The following is a 22,426-nucleotide window of genomic DNA, read 5'->3' as shown; positions in this document are numbered from 1 at the left end:
TTCTATGACTGTATTTCTCTTTCAAAACTTAAAATTCTGAAAAAGCTAAACTATTTGATCCTATTTAGATCTAATACGATAGTTAAACATGCGCATTTCATATCACTCTTGTGGACACAACGATGCTAGTCATAAGAGCGTATGTTGTGATGTGTTTACTAACACAGCTGGATAGCTGGCATTGGTCAGTTTGATGATTGACCACTGAAGTCCAGCCCTCAGAGCCATCTCGAGCTACAAGCACTTTAAAACGAGTTATCTCCCCTGCAACGGTGGTTACGCTGCCATGCTGCAGATTCAACAAACACGATTTTTGTCACAATGATATTTTAATAAGACAATTTAGCATGTTTCTAATACAACAGCGCTTACACAAACAAAACAATGTCATATTCTGGATTTCGTAGAAAATCGAATGATTGTGTTTTTCCAAACAATACTGTGATTATCCTATAGGAAGCTTACTCGATAAAATGATCCGTACACGTTCAGCATCCGTCTCAACATATATGCTACCTTGTAAACATATACAGTAGGATTAGCATCTACTAATTCACACATTTTTTCAATAAAGAATCACAATTTAATCATACAGATAATTTGAACAGTTTTTTGAATTTGACACACTTAATATAAAATATTTATAAAAATATGTTGGAGTGTTGAACATGCAAGTGTAATAAACCCTGTAATGAATTCAACCTTACATCTTCCTTGTAACGATAAAATACTTTCTTCTACATATGATACATATAAACTTATTATTGTCTGTATAATAATGTCCATTTCCTATAAATGGAATATATATTCGACGATTCTCCCTTCCAAATGGAATCCCACTGGTTTTCAAACAGTAATTTCGGTTATTTCTTGAAAACAATAAGGCAACATGCAAATCCTTATTTGGTTATATGAAGGCATCTTGTGTTAAATAATACAGTTGTTGTCAGCATCTGAACCCTGATACATATATTATAATACATTCTATTATATCAACCTGATATTCCTAGAATTTTACAGAAAATATATCAAACAAATACGTAACTACATGTGTATGATATATATATAGACTGTACGGGCTTTCTGTTATATCACACAACTTTTTATATTTTACAAACCAGACCTGTCTGTAAAGGCCAGCTGTATATAACGGCCATATATAACTGTAGTGACCTCCATAGACAGGTTCGACTGTACATACATTGTGAGAATACAAGGTAGTCATCTAGCCTACAAATCATCATCTATGGTAACGGCATTAGGGTTTAAACATATCATCGTCACTTAACCTGGAGTTAAAATGTTAGTCATATATGTTTTAATACCCTACTACCCACGTGATACAGATACGGATGAATTCTATGATCCGGCACGTTATCAAAAGTTTTAATTTCGATTTCTGAATTGGTAAAATAGATGGCACATTCGAGACATTACCTTAAATCCCACTGGTAGTGTTAAGGAATGACACGAAATCGTACTTCTGTAAACAATGGTACCCCATTGTCTTACGTCAAAGGTTGTGCTAGATGACTCCCAAGAGTAAACATAAAAAAAATATAGATTGGAAATGCACAGTTAGTACAACGGTGATGATATATCAGTTTCTCAGGTGATAGGTACAGAGCAAACAACAAGTTAATTATGACGTTTATCGCACAATAAATCAGAGTCGAGATGAAACTTACCACGATAAATCAGAGTCGAGATGAAGCTTAACACGATAAATCAGAGTCGAGATGAAGCTTAAAACGGTAAATCAGAGTCGAGATGAAACTTAACACGATAAATCAGAGTCGAGATGAAGCTTAACACGATAAATCAGAGTCGAGATGAAGCTTAACACGATAAATCAGAGTCGAGATGAAGCTTAACACGATAAATCAGAGTCGAGATGAAACTTAACACGATAAATCAGAGTCGAGATGAAACTTTACACGATAAATCAGAGTCGAGATGAAACTTAACACGATAAATCAGAGTCGAGATGAAGCTTAACACGATAAATCTGAGTCGAGATGAAACTTAAAACGATAAATCAGAGTCGAGATGAAACTTAACACGATAAATCAGAGTCGAGATGAAGCTTAACACGATAAATCAGAGTCGAGATGAAACTTAACACGATAAATCAGAGTCGAGATGAAGCTTAACACGATAAATCAGAGTCGAGATGGAAACTTAACAAGATGACGGACGAACAGAACGTGTCTTGACGAACGAAATACACATATAAACGATGTACAAAGAATTGTTCATTAAAAGTCTGTCAACATGATTTCCAGAAACGATTTCAAGTTCCACAAATGACTGCAGTCGAACATCACTACCTCAAAGTCTGAGGTCATGAAAATCATGTCCCCTATATTCGAGGTACAGTGTACATTGACACGTAGAAAGAGTTTTCACAGAACTGAATTTTTTCTTCGCGTTAGTCAGCGTCTTCGAGTAATCGGATTTTGAGATAATGAAGTTTGACTGTAAAATACCCTACTTACCGTTTATATAATGAAGAGGACAAAATAGAAATAAATCTGGTAATGGCATTTCACACAATGATTGTGGAATTTTTGTTTCGGATTTGTATATGAATTAAAAAGAAACTTAATTTAGAACCTTAGTTGTTCTTGCCTTCCACTCCGATAGATAAAATATAAGATTGATTGCATGCTAGCAATGACATTTGTCACTCACTCCATATTAATGCTGGCCGTGGCATTCATATCTATATAAACTCTGGTTTGATATGTCTATGGCTGTCCATCATCTTTACACAGCACCTTCACGGCTGATGGCTGTGCACAAACAGAAGCTGAAGATGACACACAGCAGCTGAAAGTGATAAAAACATTAAATAACTCTGTGATGGGGAATATTTAACAATAAAATATTAAATAACTCTGAGACGGAGAATATTTAACAATAAAATATTAAATAACTCTGTGATGGGAATATCTTACAATAAAATATTAAATAACTCTGAGACGGAGAATATTTAACAATAAAATATTAAATACCTCTATGACGGGGAATTTATAACAAATAAAACATTAAATATCTCTGTGATGGGGAATATTTAACAATAAAATAATAAATAACTCTGTGATGGGGAATATTTAACAATGAAATATTAAATAATTCTGTGATGGGGATATTGAACAATAAAATATCAGAGAACTCCATGATGGGGAATATTCAATAAATAAAACATTAAAAAATCGAACTCCATGATGGGGAATATTCAATAAATAAAACATTAAAAAATCTCTGTGATAGGGAATATTTAACAATAAAACAATAACTCTGTGACGGGGAATATTTAACAATAAAACATTAACTCTGTGACGGGGAATATTCAAGGACCATCGTTGTAATTACTCTAAAATCAATTCTCTTGGCGTTATATTCCTGTTTTTGTTTCTTCTAACACGTTTCCTATTATCTTATGGATACTGTCTTGGAAATTTAATATCAGCAAAGTTATTGTCGGCGGAGGTTTGTTAAAACTTATACTTACAAAATTTACCCAGAAAACATTTTAGATTTACCTGGAATACGATGATGCATACGCCAACTGCAATGAAGATGGTTTGGTACTTGGAAAACAAGTCATCCAACTTGGTGAAGCAGCCCTACATCCAGAAAATAAACGACAAGGTCAGAGGATAGTCAGTACATTAGGTATAGCAATGGTATACATAGGAGACATAACACACGCGTCATTCTTGTAATGTTTCAAGTTCAGTACAGAATCTGGTGGCAAATAAATGAACCCTTTTGCTGAAGAACTAGGACAAAATCAACCTGGTGTATTTTCACATTTTCCTGTTGACGATACTGCACATTGTTAGATTGTCTTACAACTTACGTCGTTCGCATCGTTAGTCGGACAGACAGTCGATGTAGTTACAGTTGTGGGGCAACACTCAGGTGGTAAGTTGGTGGTAGATGATGAAATGTCTGTGTAGTTGTGGATCCCGCAACACTGAAACTGTTAGATTATTAAAACGTGTTAAAACATCACTGTACGGATTCACTGTGAGGCAACTCAATTAAAAGTTGGATTTGTCTCATTTCATCAGATCTACATCATTTAAAGTCATTTTACCTACAAAATTAATATATTTCATTTTTTTCAATAACCAACAACCGTATTCTATAGTTTTGTTTAAGGCTAGAAGTTTATGAGATGGACATCTGAGGACAATCTGACTTGTAAATTGACATAATCACAGAACTGATTAATTAACACGTTGTACATCATAATTGCATTACATTTCTAATTATATTTTGTAGTATGAACCTCTTAAAGGAGCTTTGTAATTAATGTAAACCAAATAGGTTTCTATCAAACGTGTATGTATTATGCAACACCGACTCTACATGCTGTGTAGACCACACTAATGTCAGTGTCACTGTGTAGACCACACTAATGTCAGTGTCACGGTGTAGACCACACTAATGTCAGTGTCACGGTGTAGACCACACTAATGTCAGTTTGACTGTGTAGACCACACTAATGTCAGTGTCACTGTGTAGACCACACTAATGTCAGTTTGACTGTGTAGACCACACTAATGTCAGTTTGTCTGTGTAGACCACACTAATGTCAGTGTCACTGTGTAGACCACACTAATGTCAGTGTCACTGTGTAGACCACACTAATGTCAGTTTGACTGTGTAGACCACACTAATGTCAGTTTGACTGTGTAGACCACACTAATGTCAGTGTCACGGTGTAGACCACACTAATGTCAGTTTGACTGTGTAGACCACACTAATGTCAGTTTGAATGTGTAGACCACACTAATGTCAGTTTGACTGTGTAGACCACACTAATGTCAGTTGGACTGTGTAGACCACACTAATGTCAGTTTGACTGTGTAGACCACACCTAATGTCAGTGTCCATGTGTAGACCACACTAATGTCAGTTGTCACGGTGTAGACCACACTAATGTCAGTGTCACGGTGTAGACCACACTAATGTCAGTGTACTGTGTAGACCACACTAATGTCAGTGTCACTGTGTAGACCACACTAATGTCAGTGTCACGGTGTAGACCACACTAATGTCAGTTTGACTGTGTAGACCACACTAATGTCAGTGTCACGGTGTAGACCACACTAATGTCAGTGTCACGGTGTAGACCACACTAATGTCAGTTTGACTGTGTAGACCACACTAATGTCAGTGTCACGGTGTAGACCACACTAATGTCAGTGTCACTGTGTAGACCACACTAATGTCAGTGTCACGGTGTAGACCACACTAATGTCAGTGTCACAGTGTAGACCACACTAATGTCAGTTTGACTGTGTAGACCACACTAATGTCAGTGTCACGGTGTAGACCACACTAATGTCAGTTTGACTGTGTAGACCACACTAATGTCAGTTTGACTGTGTAGACCACACTAATGTCAGTTTGACTGTGTAGACCACACTAATGTCAGTGTCACGGTGTAGACCACACTAATGTCAGTGTCACTGTGTAGACCACACTAATGTCAGTGTCACTGTGTAGACCACACTAATGTCAGTTTGACTGTGTAGACCACACTAATGTCAGTTTGACTGTGTAGACCACACTAATGTCAGTGTCACAGTGTAGACCACACTAATGTCAGTTTGACTGTGTAGACCACACTAATGTCAGTGTCACGGTGTAGACCACACTAATGTCAGTGTCACGGTGTAGACCACACTAATGTCAGTGTCACGGTGTAGACCACACTAATGTCAGTTTGACTGTGTAGACCACACTAATGTCAGTGTCACTGTGTAGACCACACTAATGTCAGTGTCACTGTGTAGACCACACTAATGTCAGTGTCACTGTGTAGACCACACTAATGTCAGTGTCACTGTGTAGACCAGACTAATGTCAGTGTCACTGTGTAGACCACACTAATGTCAGTGTCACAGTGTAGACCACACTAATGTCAGTGTCACGGTGTAGACCACGCTAATGTCAGTTTGACTGTGTAGACCACACTAATGTCCGTTTGACTGTGTAGACCACACTAATGTCAGTTTGACTGTGTAGACCACACTAATGTCAGTTTGACTGTGTAGACCACACTAATGTCAGTGTCACTGTGTAGACCACACTAATGTCAGTGTCACTGTGTAGACCACACTAATGTCAGTGTCACTGTGTAGACCACACTAATGTCAGTGTCACTGTGTAGACCACACTAATGTCAGTTTGACTGTGTAGACCACACTAATGTCAGTGTCACGGTGTAGACCACACTAATGTCAGTGTCACGGTGTAGACCACACTAATGTCAGTGTGACTGTGTAGACCACACTAATGTCAGTTTGACTGTGTAGACCACACTAATGTCAGTTTGACTGTGTAGACCACACTAATGTCAGTTTGACTGTGTAGACCACACTAATGTCAGTGTCACTGTGTAGACCACACTAATGTCAGTTTGACTGTGTAGACCACACTAATGTCAGTGTCACGGTGTAGACCACACTAATGTCAGTTTGTCTGTGTAGACCACACTAATGTCAGTGTCACTGTGTAGACCACACTAATGTCAGTGTCACGGTGTAGACCACACTAATGTCAGTGTCACTGTGTAGACCACACTAATGTCAGTGTCACGGTGTAGACCACACTAATGTCAGTGTCACGGTGTAGACCACACTAATGTCAGTGTCACTGTGTAGACCACACTAATGTCAGTTTGACTGTGTAGACCACACTAATGTCAGTTTGACTGTGTAAACCACACCAATGTCAGTGTCACGGTGTAGACCACACTAATGTAAGTGTCACGGTATAGACCACACTAATGTCAGTGTCACAGTGTAGACCACACTAATGTCAGTTTCACTGTGTAGACCACACTAATGTCAGTTTGACTGTGTAGACCACACTAATGTCAGTGTCATAGTGTAGACCACACTAATGTCAGTTTGTCTGTGTAGACCACACTAATGTCAGTTTGACTGTGTAAACCACACTAATGTCCGTTTGACTGTGTAGACCACACTAATGTCAGTGTCACGGTGTAGACCACACTAATGTCAGTTTGACTGCGTAGACCACACTAATGTCAGTTTGACTGTGTAGACCACACTAATGTCAGTGTCACGGTGTAGACCACACTAATGTCAGTGTCACGGTGTAGACTCCACTAATGTCAGTGTCACGGTGTAGACCATACTAATGTCAGTTTGACTGTGTAGACAAAACACTAATGTCAGTTTGACTGTGTAGACCACACTAATGTCAGTGTCACGGTGTAGACCACACTAATGTCAGTGTCACGGTGTAGACCACACTAATATCAGTTTGACTGTGTAGACCACACTAATGTCAGTTTGACTGTGTAGACCACACCAATGTCAGTGTCACGGTGTAGACCACACAAATGTCAGTGTCACGGTGTAGACCACACTAATGTCAGTGTCACGGTGTAGACCACACTGACGCCAGTTTTACTGTTTAGACCATCCTTCCCAACTTTACCCACCGTTTTGAACAACTGGTTGAAGCCTTCGGTAATCTTTTTTTTGTCTTCATCTGCGCTGGCGCGGTCATACTTGTCTGTCAGAAGTTTAGTAGCCTCCTTGGAGAAAGAGCTGTTTATCTGTAAACATAAATGTTTATTGGAGTATGAATGTTTGATAAATAGATCGAGGTTACTGTTCGGAACATTTTGCATCATATTTTATAATTCTTTAAGACTAAAGAAAATGGAGCCAAAAGTGGTCGTGATAGCAGACGATCTATCAACAGGTAATCTGATTGGTTAACAGCTCTGTAAACAATACTTTCTATAATTGTTGACCAATGAGACAGCTCGATCTAGATAAATAGCCTACTTTCGTTCCACATTCGATACATCGTCTGATCTTCAAGTGTTAGACCTTATTGATGTGGTGGGAGTAGGATACAAATTTACTAAACAGTTCACAGGTATAGAGGATTCTCTCACCTCGCCCTTGAAGGAGGCAAACAGTGCTATCCCGGCTATCTGTACGATCATCAACAGGATGACGACGATGGCGTACTACAAGTAACAAATATAGAGATGTAACATTGGTAACAACAATGGCGGACTACAAGTAACAAATATAGAAATGTAACATTGGTTACAACAATGGCGGACTACAAGTTACAAATATAGAGATTTAACATCGGTAACTACAATGGCGGACTACAAGTAACACATATAGAAATGTAACATTGGTAACAACAATGGCGGACTACAAGTAACAAATATAGAAATGTAACATTGGTAACAACAATGGCGGACTACAAGTAACAAATATAGAAATGTAACATTGGTTACAACAATGGCGGACTACAAGTAACAAATATAGAGATATAACATTGGTTACAACAATGGCGGACTACAAGTAACATATATAGAGATTTAACATTGGTAACTACAATGGCGGACTACAAGTTAAAAATATAGAGATTTAACATCGGTAACTACAATGGCGGACTACAAGTAACAAATATAGAGATTTAACATTGGTTACAACAATGGCGGACTACAAGTTACAAATATAGAGATGTAACATCGGTAACAACAATGGCGGACAACAAGTAACAAATATAGAGATTTAACATTGGTAACTACAATGGCGGACCACAAGTAACAAATATAGAGATTTAACATTGGTTACAACAATGGCGGACTACAAGTAACAAATATAGAGATTTAACATTGGTAACTACAATGGCGTACTACAAGTAACAAATATAGAGATTTAACATTGGTTACAACAATGGCGGACTACAAGTAACACATATAGAGATTTAACATTTGTATCAACAATGGCGGACTACAAGTAACAAATATAGAGATTTAACATTGGTAACAACAATGGCGGACTACAAGTAACAAATATAGAGATTTAACATTGGTAACAACAATGGCGGACTACAAGTAACAAATATAGAGATTTAACATTGGTAACTACAATGGCGGACTACAAGTAACACATATAGAGATGTAACATTGGTAACTACAATGGCGGACTACAAGTAACAAATATAGAGATGTAACATCGGTAACAACAATGGCGGACTACAAGTTACAAATATAGAGATGTAACATTGGTAACAACAATGGCGGACTACAAGTACAAATATAGAGATATAACATTGGTAACTACAATGGCGGACAACAAGTAACAAATATAGAGATATAACATTGGTAACTACAATGGCGGACAACAAGTAACAAATATATTAAACATTGGTAACAACAATGGCGGACTACAAGTAACAAATATAGAAATGTAACATTGGTAACAACAATGGCGGACTACAAGTAACAAATATAGAGATATAACATCGGTAACAACAATGGCGGACTACAAGTAACAAATATAGAGATTTAACATTGGTAACAACAATGGCGGACTACAAGTAGCAAATATAGAGATTTAACATTGGTAACAACAATGGCGGACTACAAGTAACAAATATAGAGATATAACATCGGTAACAACAATGGCGGACTACAAGTAACAAATATAGAAATGTAACATCGGTAACAACAATGGCGGACTACAAGTAACAAATATAGAGATTTAACATCGGTAACAACAATGGCGGACTACAAGTTACAAATATAGAGATGTAACATTGGTAACTACAATGGCGGACTACAAGTAACAAATATAGAGATGTAACATCGGTAACAACAATGGCGGACTACAAGTAACAAATATAGAGATGTAACATTGGTAACTACAATGGCGGACAACAAGTAACAAATATAGAGATTTAACATTTATTACAACAATGGCGGACTACAAGTAACAAATATAGAGATGTAACATCGGTAACTACAATGACGGACTACAAGTAACAAATATAGAGATTTATCGTTGGTAACAACAATGGCGGACTACAAGTAACAAATATAGATATTTAACATTGGTTACAACAATGGCGGACTACAAGTAACAAATATAGAGATGTAACATCGGTAACTACAATGGCGGACTACAAGTAGCAAATATAGAGATGTAACATTTGTTACAACAATGGCGGACTACAAGTAACAAATATAGAGATGTAACATTGGTAACAAGAATTGGCGGACTACAAGTTACAAATAGAGATGTAACATTGGTAACAACAATGGCGGACTACAAGTAACAAATATAGAGATGTAACATTGGTAACTACAATGGCGGACTACAAGTAACAAATATAGAGATTTAACATTGGTTACAACAATGGCGGACTACAAGTAACAAATATAGAGATGTAACATTGGTTACAACAATGGCGGACTACAAGAAACAAATATAGAGATGTAACATTGGTTACAACAATGGCGGACTACAAGTAACAAATATAGAGATATAACATTGGTAACAACAATGGCGGACTACAAGTTACAAATATAGAGATGTAACATTGGTTACAACAATGGCGGACTACAAGAAACAAATATAGAGATTTAACATTGGTAACTACAATGGCGGACTACAAGTAACACATATAGAGATGTAACATTGGTAACTACAATGGCGGACTACAAGTAACAACTATAGAGATATAACATCGGTAACAACAATGGCGGACTACAAGTAACAAATATAGAGATTTAACATCGGTAACAACAATGGCGGACTACAAGTAACACATATAGAGATGTAACATTGGTTACAACAATGGCGGACTACAAGAAACAAATATAGAAATGTAACATTGGTAACTACAATGGCGGACTACAAGTAACACATATAGAGATGTAACATTGGTTACAACAATGGCGGACTACAAGAAACAAATATAGAAATGTAACATTGGTAACTACAATGGCGGACTACAAGTAACATATATAGAGATGTAACATTGGTAACGACGATGGCGGACTACAAGAAACAAATATAGAGATGTAACATTGGTAACTACAATGGCGGACTACAAGTAACATATATAGAGATGTAACTTTGGAAGAAGCTACGGCGCTGTTTACTTACTATCACAAGCATCCATCGCCATTGACAACACGCTCCACAACATCCGAAAAACCCAATGGCGAAGATGATGAAGCCGACAGCAATGAAGATGTTCGACATCTGATCGAGCAGTGTGTAAACGTCCACTCCGCCAACGACGTCCAGATTAATTTCATCCAATGCATTTTTAATGTCATCCTGAAGGATATCTTCTCCGAATTTGAAGTAAAGTCCTGCTACTGCAATAGCTAAACCAAGCAACTGTAACAAAATATCAGTGTACATAGATTGTTTTGATAGATAGAGTGTACGAGTGTAGAATTACAATAAACGACAAAGTATTACTACTGTAATATATATGGAGAAAAAACCGAGGGTGATGTGTCGGGGTAAGTCGGACAGAAGAGGATCTATTTTGACTTAAAGAGTAAACAATTCTACCTGGCTCACAGACAACCCCCCCGCCCCCCCCCCCCCCCCCCCCAAAAAAAAAAAAACAACAACTAAAAAACATGTTGTTCATCGAATTAAAGGGAAACTTCGAATATCTTGATAGTTTCCATGATTTCAATGTCGTTTTTATGACACCATTAAGCCTATAGTGCTAAAGTAGGGGCATGTAGACACTTACTTTTAATACGTTTTACTGAAACTGTTTTACTCAATGATCTGATTATTGAAACCGATCAATTAATACAGACGTATTTCACACTACCACAGACTTTAGTTCTCGGTTTTTCCTTGCCGATAAGTCATACTCACAAACGGGTACCGCAGTGATAATCACCATGGTAACGGCTTATGTAAACAACTAACACAGAGATTACAACGCTGGGTAAGGCATGGCCGCGTATTGATTTTCTGGGCCGCGTCAACATATCGGAGTTGATATAGTAATTATCGACCTAAGTCGTGACAGGAACACATGTCGTGATGATGTAATAAACAGTGTATGTTTATCGTAAATCATCATGTTAGGTAAGGTTTACATTACCCACTTTGTAATATAAATTAACTTTTCCCGAAAAACTTACCCGATTTCAGAACACAGAAATTAAATATTTCTTACATAGAATCAAATAGGAACAACTATTGCGACAAAAAAGGAAGGAATGTAGACATGTACAGATGTATTACATATGTAGATAAGATCTTTGTTAGGCATTCGGGAAACTTATTCTCAACTCAACGGATACAAGACACATATTGATACAGTATGGGTATATGTTGGAGATAAATTATGGGCATTCATAAATTATGGGGTAAAGACAAATTATGGTTCAGAGATGAATTATTGGATACAGAAAAAAGTATTAGATATCGATAAATTATGGAGTATAGATAAATTATGTTTAAAAGATGAAGTGTAGGGTATATATATATAGTATGGGATATAGAAAAATCATGGTGTATAGATAAATTATGTGTTTTAGATAAAGTATGGAATACAAGGATATGGCACGTGTTTTAGATAAAGTATAAGTATAAATAAAGTATATGTTAAAGATAAATTATGGGCATAAATAAATCATGAAGTATAGATATATTAAGTTTAAGAGATAAAGTATTGGGTAGAGATAAAGTATTGGGTAGAGATAAAGTATTGGGTAGAAATAAAGTATTGGGTAGAAATAAAGTATTGGGTAGAAATAAAGTATTGGGTAGAGATAAAGTATTGGGTAGAGATAAAGTATTGAGTAGAGATAAAGTATTGAGTAGAGATAAAGTATTGAGTAGAGATCAAGTATAGGGTAGAGATAAAGTACTGGGTAGAGATAAAGTATGGGGTATAGATGAATTATCTGTTATACATTCAGTAGTAGAGTTCAACGCCCACGACTGTACACAGATCTGATCCAGTAACTTCGGGACTGTGCACGTAACACGTGTTAACAGTCTAGTCAAAATAAAAATAAAAAACATGTACCATCTCCCACACATACGAATGAGTACTGAAACTTAGAAAAAATTCATGGGGAATCTATAGGCCAGTTTGGCAACTTAAAACTGGCCGAGTTTTAAGTAAGATTGAACCACTCCCGACCTAGCTATCTGTACTCTGAGCAGGAAGTTTAAACGTGTTGTATTTCAAAATACAAAGGTGAAGTCATGGGTTATCTGTACGGCATTGTGTCCCAGTGTAATGTGTACTTGTGTACATTGTAAAGATGTGAGATCGCGTGATAGACACGCATAGCGTAAGTCACTCCACATATGCTGGCCATATTTGTTGTTTCAAATATGGAGTTTTCCTTTCTAAAGCCCCCTTATCCATATTGTGTGTCCTATTTTACTACGACGTACACTTCATCATGATTACCTAAGAAATAGCGAGTCCCATGTACCAGTGGAAAATGGCGATGTGAAAAACAGTACATTGGGTAGCTAAAGCTAATACGTGAGTGATAAAACAGTACAGAGGGTAGCTAAAGCGGAACGTGCGAGTGGTTTGATTAGGCTGACAGTGCTCTTAGGCAGATGTTTAGAATTCCTGACTAAAAACTATCATCCCGAATATTTTGTGGAAACAACAACAAACCAGCGTGTAATTATCAGAATCGTGCGACCTCATAATACACAGATTTGAATCATCTGTATAGCCACCTCAGTAAATATGTCTGTGTCTGGATCAACAAGTTATATAAAACGTAGACCCTCAACTAACCCCGGATCAACAAGTTATATAAAACGTAGGCCCTCATCCAACCCCGGATCAACAAGTTATATAAAACGTAGGCCCTCATCCAACCCCGGATCAACAAGTTATATAAAACGTAGACCCTCATCCAACCCCGGATCAACAAGTTATATAAAACGTAGACCCTCATCCAACCCCGGATCAACAAGTTATATAAAACGTAGACCCTCAACTAACCACACTTTTTTTTATGTATACCTGGTTATCACAGTAACTTCTCATTCTTTCTGGTTTTGAAAATGAAGCACCCTTTCTGCCTAATCAATGTCGACACGAACTTGTTAGGTGTATTGGTAAGAAAATAAAAATATGTACCAAAACCAGTGTATCCATTCTCTACGCTTCCGTTTGTTACAAAAAGGTTTTACAAAACAGTAAATCATTTATCCATACATTTGTTTAGAATATAATTGCAATTAAACGTGCCATTATCCTCTTAAAAAGAAACAAGATTGATTTTATCATATTCGGTTTTTTCTGAAATACAGTATTTTATCATTGTTTCTCATGTCGCCATAACATGCGGCATGGTCCGTTCCGAACTTCTCTTTAAATATGCAGCACTTGGCTGTACGCGTCTGTCCATTCCTCCAATGTGTTCCCTCGGAAGTCTAAGTGGTCTAAGAGACATGTACATTTCGAAAGAGAAGACAACCATCAGCGAATAACCATACAACGGCGGACAAGTCATTGATGTGGCAGAGGAATAAAATTGGTCCAAGGACCACCAACAAGGATGAAACTAGGCTCGGATTCCGGAGACGTACCAGCGTCAGTGCCCTTCATCGCTGAAACTTACTTTGAACAGGTCAGGATGATTGAGTATATGTTTTATATCTTAACTATATTTCCAACAATTTCGTGTCGACATCATTTAAGCAAAGGGGTTCTTGATTTCCAAAAACAAAATAGAAAGAGAAGTTATAGTTACAACCGGAGGTGAATGACAGCCAGGTATTTTCATGTATGTGATTCATTCTCGTCAATTGTTAAGCAAGCAGAAGATTTATTTTTCGATATAAGGTCGAATATGAAATTATTGCGATTTTGACAAAGACATGTTGGTTTCTTCCGAAATAATCGTGATATTTTTGTCTTGAACTATAAATGGGGTTTGGAAGGACAGGTACATTGTATAGGCACTTTCGGCAGAGCGCTGTCAGTCTTTTGATCGCAGGAAGTACAATGTAGGTACAATTTCGTAACATAAAGTAAGAAAAAAGTATAAAAGCATATTGAATGATAGGATATATACCCCAATGATGAAACTACCCACTGAATACTGTGAATCTCTAATGCTATGCCCCACTCTTTACATGCAAATGAGCGCGGAGAATATGTCATGCACTTATGCACAAACTGGTTTGTTTTGAAAAAAAACAACAGACGATCAACGCCAACAAAGTCTATCAGATGTACTGCTTGATGTCGTGAATTCAAAGAAAAGGTTGGGTTAAAAGCCATCATGAATTGGCTGTGAAACTTCTCGAAATTAGATAAACTCGGCGTGCGTAGAGTTGGTTCATGTTCTATTTTTAGATGTATCGTAAACATTTACCTATGAATTGTTGACGTAACTTAGCAGATTTGAAGGAAATTAAAAATAAACCCATTGGGGATTATGAAGTATGATATCTATCAACAAAACAGAGTGCCTGTAAGAGTATATCAGATAATGATTTTTAACGACATGGTAAACGACTATACGCTATAATTACAAATGTTTGTGATAGAGTTAGCAGTATCTATAATTAGACTTCAGCCCACGCTTGACCAATGTGCATAGTGACTACTAATATATGTTAGAGGATATCGTTGTGTTGAATTATCGACAGGCTGACAGACCCGCCCAGAACCTTGATCGGGAAACTATCACATTTGTCATATCCTATGGACATTGCATACATTGACAATGTAGATGCCTCTTGTGGCCTGTATAGTTTTTTGTGAGAACATTATGTTGAGTGGCGTAACAGCTTGCAATAACGACCATCACTTACTAATATATACTGTATATCGTACTATATTATCCTTCATGAAATATCACATGTAATGACTCATTTCGTCACAGAGGCTGTATGGCTTTATAATACACTTGTCCTGTTCAGTTGAATGAACTCCTATACAGGTAAGAGAGGCCTTAATCAATCCATGTCAAATTAGCATGTCCGGCACGTCTACATTTGTCACTAACTATACACTACTGATATGTTAGTGATATGTAAAGTATCTACACAGGAGTAAAAATGAAGCTTTCACGGCAAACATACGAATGTTCCTTGTAAATATGCTGACCCAAAGGCCAACTTTTTCTTTCATATGCAGACCAAATGCAAATATCATTAAAACACTCTAAGGGGTGATTAAGCTAAAACTGGGAATCTTCATTTGCACAATATTGAATCCCAACCACATAAGGATGATTCACGCTAAATATGTCTGATTTGTTTATTCTGTTTGATGTCCTCTTAGGAGCCAGGGCCATGTAAGGACTTGCATGCCAATTTTTGGAGGTGGAAGAAAGCCGAGTACCCATAGGTGGAGGGCAAGTAATAAAGTGTCGGACAACCTAACCACTGGACCACCATGGCCCCTCATGTAGAATCTGAGAGCTTGAAGCAATATGGCCAAATTAACCCTTTTGGCCCCTGGTCCATTTGGGGAGAGCAGCCCCTTTATATTTACAATTTTGAATCCCTATCCCCTTAGGGCGCTTCAACCTTAATATGGAGGTGACCACCTCTAAATTTTTCGTGAAAAGTGAATACTTCCAGTATATTTTGTTTATTGACAGAGTTCTTGAGATTGAAAATATTGTGTAGGAGTTGCGTGGAAAATAAAACGTTGGATCCTTGGTAATGTCTTTGCAGTCTAGCAGATATAGCAGGACATCTTGCGTGTGTTTTAGAGACATCCGACGATTTACGGAAGTAAGTAATTACTCATTATAAACATAATAACATATCCAGCTATTTGACAATTACTGTGAAACAGGTTTGTTTGACTCATTCATACATAGATACAAGGAATGATTACCTTGTATATCTGGGCAAAGGACTGATTACTAAGTCGTAATGGACGGTGAATATTTGTCTACTGGAGGACAATACCGTTTATGTAAGCATGTTACTGAACAATGACACTTTTTTTTATGTCAATGTGTATTGCGTACATCATTCGCCAGAGTTGGAATATTTTTTAATATCACCTTATTTGTTACAAGCATATTATATGATGCGAAGATAAGTATAATACATGCCAAGTGTCAACCGTTTACCAAAAACTCTTAAATACATGTATATATGAACATGTGCACCAGCCAACCTAGGTTACTCAAGGGTGGACAACTGCCCCCTAGGTTCCTGTAGTAATACAGAAACCCTAACCTGTGACTGACCTTCTGTACAACAGGCATGACTAAAGTAATTAGCCGGCTGACCTCATGCTGCCCCCTCTAATTCTCGGTTCCACCACGCCCATTAATTAGCCGCGACATGATGATCTACCCATATCATTATTAATGTACGCTACCAATTGTCAAACTGTAAATGTTTCCCATAGTTTGAAATTTCCCATATAGAATTGAAAGAAACTGTTTTGATATATTCATACTGCGAATCAAGTTTGGTAACAAACTTAAATTGGTACACCCAGGCGTCGTATATCCATCAAGTTTGGTAACAAACTTAAATTGGTACACCCAGGCGTCGTATATCCATCAAGTTTGGTAACAAACTTAAATTGGTACACCCAGGCGTCGTATATCCATTAAGTTTACCGAGGGGATTCCGATCTCCTGTGGTGCTATGGGGGATTCTGGTATTGCCCGGTATATCAGTCCCAGTACTATGTTTGTGTGTCTGATATACTGCGGCTATACTTGGCCATTCTAACGATTATGATTAGATTGAATATATCGAAATGATCCTTAATCGGTACTTTTTTTTTTCTGTGTCTTGCCATTGTCTATAAGATATAATTGTATATCATATATTCTTTAACACATATATATCGTTTTATGAATACACTGATCAATATTGCTCCTTGGATAAATGTTAAGTTAGCATGTTTTAGTATCAGACTTTTTTGTAACTGGAGTAAATATGCAGTACAGTTGGGTAAAACATAAAAAGTCTATAACATTATACTATTCTAGGTGATAGGAATATCGCCAGTATTATACATTCAGGGCCACTTGGAGTTCCCCAGAAAATAGGAATATCGCCAGTATTATACATTAAGGGCCACTTGAAGTTCCTAAAGAACCCCAGAAAATAGGAATATAGCCAGTACTATTAGAGCCACCATAGAACCTTAAATAATATGAATAAAGTCAGTATTATCCCATTGGAGCCCCTTGTACTCTACTAAAGTAATCTCGTATGCGAAAAATGGAGGGAAAAGAGAAAGAAGTGTCATTGCTTTCTTCCACTGCTTTATGAAAGTTAAAGTGAAAATGTGAATAACACCCTACCTGGAATTCAGATTTTTAAAGCTGAAAATAGGTTTATCCAATTATTATCGAAATCAGTTTGGAAATCTTTAAATGACAAATTTCATACAAAATAATCGCTCTGTCCGTGACAATACAACAACAGATTAAACATGGAGGGAGTCGTTGTTATAGAACTAAGGCATATACACAGGTCATGTTTACCTTACAAATCTGCAATCCCTATAGATCGATTGTCACTGTTGTAAATTGTAGTTTCAGCTGTGTATTTATAGAACTGAGATAAGTAATGAGTTGTGATGGGGATCGACATCTTTGTGATACAACAACTCCAAAACAGGATATTAAAAACAGTCGTTACTGTGTCTACTCACCAGAAATATTACATTCACGACTACTAACGCCACTTTGGCGAGGTTTGCGCCACATCCTGCCACCATGTTGAATTGAACTGAAGTGTCGTCTGCTTCTCGGGAAAATGAAAGCTGTCTTGTCGCTTAACCAGTATCCGGTTGTTACTATGACGTCACACCTGAAATAGACGGACACCTGTTAGTATTATCAATCAATGGTATACCTAGAACTGGTATATTGAAGGTAGACGTCACACAGTGAGTGTATCACTGTCCAGGAGACGAATATTGATTTGATTTAAAGCTGAAGTATCGATTTATCTACGCTCACTATCAATGATTATGTTAATGGAAACACTCTTTAGTATAATTGAGATGGAATATGCGGATAAATATTTGTTATTTTGTGGCTGCTGATTCACAACTGAAAGTATACAGGAAAATTATTTCAACATAATAATATACATTATTCTAGCATTTGTTAAGATAATATTCGACATAATTATATTCTTTTACAGATAGTTCGTTTTTACTTTCTGTTTTTAAATGACCCTTTGGTTTTACCTTCTGTTGTTAAATGATCCTATTGGTTTACAAACATTGCCTTTCAGACTGGTGTTCTGGGTATCTGGATACTTTAAAGTGTATTTTTAGTTTATTGTATTTAACAGCCAGAGTCATTTAAGGACGTGAAAGGTTTTGAAGGTTGAGGAAAGCCACCGGCCTACGGTCAGTACCTAGCCTCTACCCCACGTGCGTTTTTAAATCGCAACCAATACTTGGAGGATTAGTGATGAAGTGTCTTTTTTATCTTAAAAATAAATATCCAAGACCGTGGGCCCTGAGGGTCCTCCAAGACAGAGGACCCTGAGGTTCCTCACAGACAGAGGGCCCTGATGTTCCTCACAGACAGAGGGCCCTGAGGTTCCTCACAGACAGAGGGCTCTGAGGTTCCTCACAGTTCAAACCAAGATAAAATGCATAATAAGAAAGATATAACTAGTGTCGGAACACCTTAATCACTCGGCCACCGCGGCCCCCAAAGTTTGAAAAATGTTGGTGTTTACACCGACCAAGTCGTTCTGTTGGCAGGAAAAGTATTTCCACTCTATATTGGCCATACAATTAGATACAAAACAGATGTTTTATTAGCTTGTACAAAGTTTAGAGGTCATCTAAATAGCAGATCCGGTTATATTTTTACGACCCTGTAAATCATTCTGGTGCAAATTAAAACAAAAGTAACTTGGTCAATTGTATGTATCCTAACCACGGGCCTTGTTGTTGACACGTTATTTGTTACGTTGCTTGGTAATTGTGGCAAAACATGTGAAAAATGCAGAAAATAATTAGTTCATGTGCATATCACATATATATATTGTACAAAATAACCATACCATTATGCCCACAAATATCTAAAGCACGCAATAGGTGCATTGACTAGATTTAACTCTATTAATAGCATAAACAGTTATTCTGTTTTACCTTGAAATGCAAATGACAGTTGTAAACTCGGTTGATATATATTATTTCCTTAAAACAGCCTTATTGTTTCTGAGCTTTTCACAGTTCCCGATTAGAGTATTTTTGATGTTTGAAATGCCTCCGTAAAAGCCACATCTAATTGATATTAATCACAACCGCCCTTTGTTTTTCAAGGTCAACAGAAAATTAAAAATTATGATTTCATAAAATCCGTTCAAGGACATGTCCCTATTATGTGCTATTTACAGATCATCGCTATTCAGATGGCCCTCAACCATCGGAGTGCATCGCAGGGAAATAATAAGTATCACAATAAACTATGGGTGATAGAAACAAATGTAAAATTATAGTTTCCTGGTATAGGTGTAGTTGTAACGCGGTCACAAAATATAGAATGTCATGTTAACAGAGCACGGAGTCTGTTATTAAAATAGTTTTAACATATAACCCTCGAGTTAATCTTTAAATAACGTACACAACATATGTAGTCCTCTACTACAAACAATAAAAGTGCCTTGGGGTTATCATATACACACCACACTGAGATGATAATCGGAGCTGTTCAGACGAGTTGAAGTACTACACCGAGTCGTGACAATGCTGTTATTTGTTTACCTTTATTACGTAATTGTCGGTTGTTGATGCATAACTTTACATATCAACACGTTCTCTGGACAATTGTGTGTGTATATGCGCGCGCGCGTGTGGTGTGGTGAGTGCGTGTTGTTGGGTGGGTATATGAGGTAGGGAGTGTGTGTGGGAGTGTGTGTGTGATTTGTTTTGTAAAACAAAAGTGAAAATACATTGAATTGTGCAATCGAGGTGATCAAAATCTTTAGCGAGTATTTTAAAAATTCTCAAATCTTCACTTTTAAGTCATAAAAAATTGTCACTAAAAATGACGGCAACGCAGGAATTCAAACATATCTACGTATCATTAATGAGAAACAAAACGGCATTCATTTATGATTTATGATTCCCAACGGAACGATTTTTATTCGATTCAAAATGAAACATTTTACTGAACCAAAGTCGTCTGAATCAATGTCGTACTAATTCGCTTACTGAAACACCATTGTACCGATTCGTTACTGAATCAGAGTCGTACAAATTCACATACTCTTTCTTATTGGTAGTTAAATTAAGCGATACATTAAATATGAACGTGACAATTTGTAAACATGTCCTCGGTGTATATACGTCACGAGCATGTGTTTACATACACACCCTCTCGGATACAGGTAGCCGACAGGTTGACAAGTTTCTGTCCAAATGGTGAACAGGGATGGTGAAGTAGGAGAGAGACCGACCTATTTTTATTTTAAACATTTCATTTCTTAGAGGATTTAAAATAGTTTGATTGTTTTGTGAGATGAACTGCTCATTACATGAAAAAAACCTAAATAAATCTTATATTAACGCCAAATATGGTTAATTAACAAGTAACAGACACATCCAGCCTGCTGTAGTAGCCTCTAGAACCGTTTGTAAAGCTATATATACACACGAAGAGTTTCTGCCATCTAAAATGTCGCTACATTTGTTGAATTGTTATTGAGACTTTGTCTACGAGTCTACTCTGGGTTCCTGACTCTAGAGACGTAAGCATATATGTGCACCAGAATGATAAATTGTTGTTCTTCTAAGTTCACCCCTCAAAGGTAAGTTGACGGGTGTAGATGTGCCCTGGTTTGTATGCATACGGTATAGGGAGAAATATGCCATATAGTGTTTTTTTACCTGGCCAGTTTTGTATATTTGACTATAAAATAATTAACGATAGCATAACTAGATTATAATACCGTACATGGAGTGTAAACTGTATACTTACCTAGAGTCACACAGCGCAGCTATGATGTGCTTCTGTCTAGATCTGGCTAGTGTTTATCACACAACAATGTACACATACGAGATAGGGTGTACATTTCTATACGTCAGTGAAACAGACACCTGTCTTTATCACATATGTGTATAGCCCCGGGATTATAAGGTATGGTCAGCTTACTTTGTAATGCAGTATAACGATAATTTGTGAGGCAGACACGATATAATATTGCCTGCCTTGATGTAGAATTCAATTTAATTCATTTATCTATTGACTTTGAGGTTCCACAGCTCATCAGTACATACAACATACAATGCATTAAATTGGCGTCACTGCAATACAGAGTGCTATATCGATAGAGAATGGCAGATTTAGGTATCATGTCATGTTTTTCGTTAATTGTATGGCATAATAACACAGTTGCTTAATATTGCTAAATCTTTAAAGTTTGTTATACTAATTAATTACAAGCTAAGTTAGCATCATTTAATGACTATATTAATCAAGGATAACATCTTAATTAGTCTTCAGATAAAATCAAAATCCACAGAAGTAACACTATCTTCCCGGCGGCTTGTTTAAGGTTCATGTAAATAGTAAATCAAGTGATATTTATCCAGATTGAAAATAACTATTATGTTGCAAATAAACAGA

The 22,426-nt window shown here is 37.0% G+C and overlaps 1 protein-coding gene across 2 annotated transcripts in view; it reads right to left on the bottom strand.

Moving 5' to 3' along the window:
- Window positions 1–310: 310 nt before the first annotated feature.
- Window positions 311–22,426, bottom strand: part of LOC117341046 (tetraspanin-8-like) — a 31,651-nt gene continuing 9,535 nt past the window's right edge. Inside the window, exons 1-8 of one of the 2 annotated variants that reach the window (XM_033902862.1) lie at window positions 21,779–21,897; window positions 18,484–18,641; window positions 10,980–11,219; window positions 7,961–8,035; window positions 7,496–7,612; window positions 3,869–3,991; window positions 3,549–3,632; window positions 311–2,832 (exon numbers count right to left, since the gene is read on the bottom strand). In XM_033902862.1, coding sequence (XP_033758753.1) covers window positions 2,770–2,832; window positions 3,549–3,632; window positions 3,869–3,991; window positions 7,496–7,612; window positions 7,961–8,035; window positions 10,980–11,219; window positions 18,484–18,549 — 768 coding nt within the window. In that variant the 5' untranslated portion in view covers window positions 18,550–18,641; window positions 21,779–21,897 and the 3' untranslated portion in view covers window positions 311–2,769. Of the gene's footprint in view, window positions 2,833–3,548; window positions 3,633–3,868; window positions 3,992–7,495; window positions 7,613–7,960; window positions 8,036–10,979; window positions 11,220–18,483; window positions 18,642–21,778; window positions 21,898–22,426 lie in introns of those variants that run through there. The other variant, XM_033902863.1, reaches the window with a different exon arrangement.

Source organism: Pecten maximus, chromosome 13 (assembly GCF_902652985.1).
Source record: "Pecten maximus chromosome 13, xPecMax1.1, whole genome shotgun sequence".
Lineage (NCBI taxonomy): Eukaryota > Metazoa > Mollusca > Bivalvia > Pectinida > Pectinidae > Pecten > Pecten maximus.
This window is presented reverse-complemented; position numbering and strand designations above follow the sequence as displayed.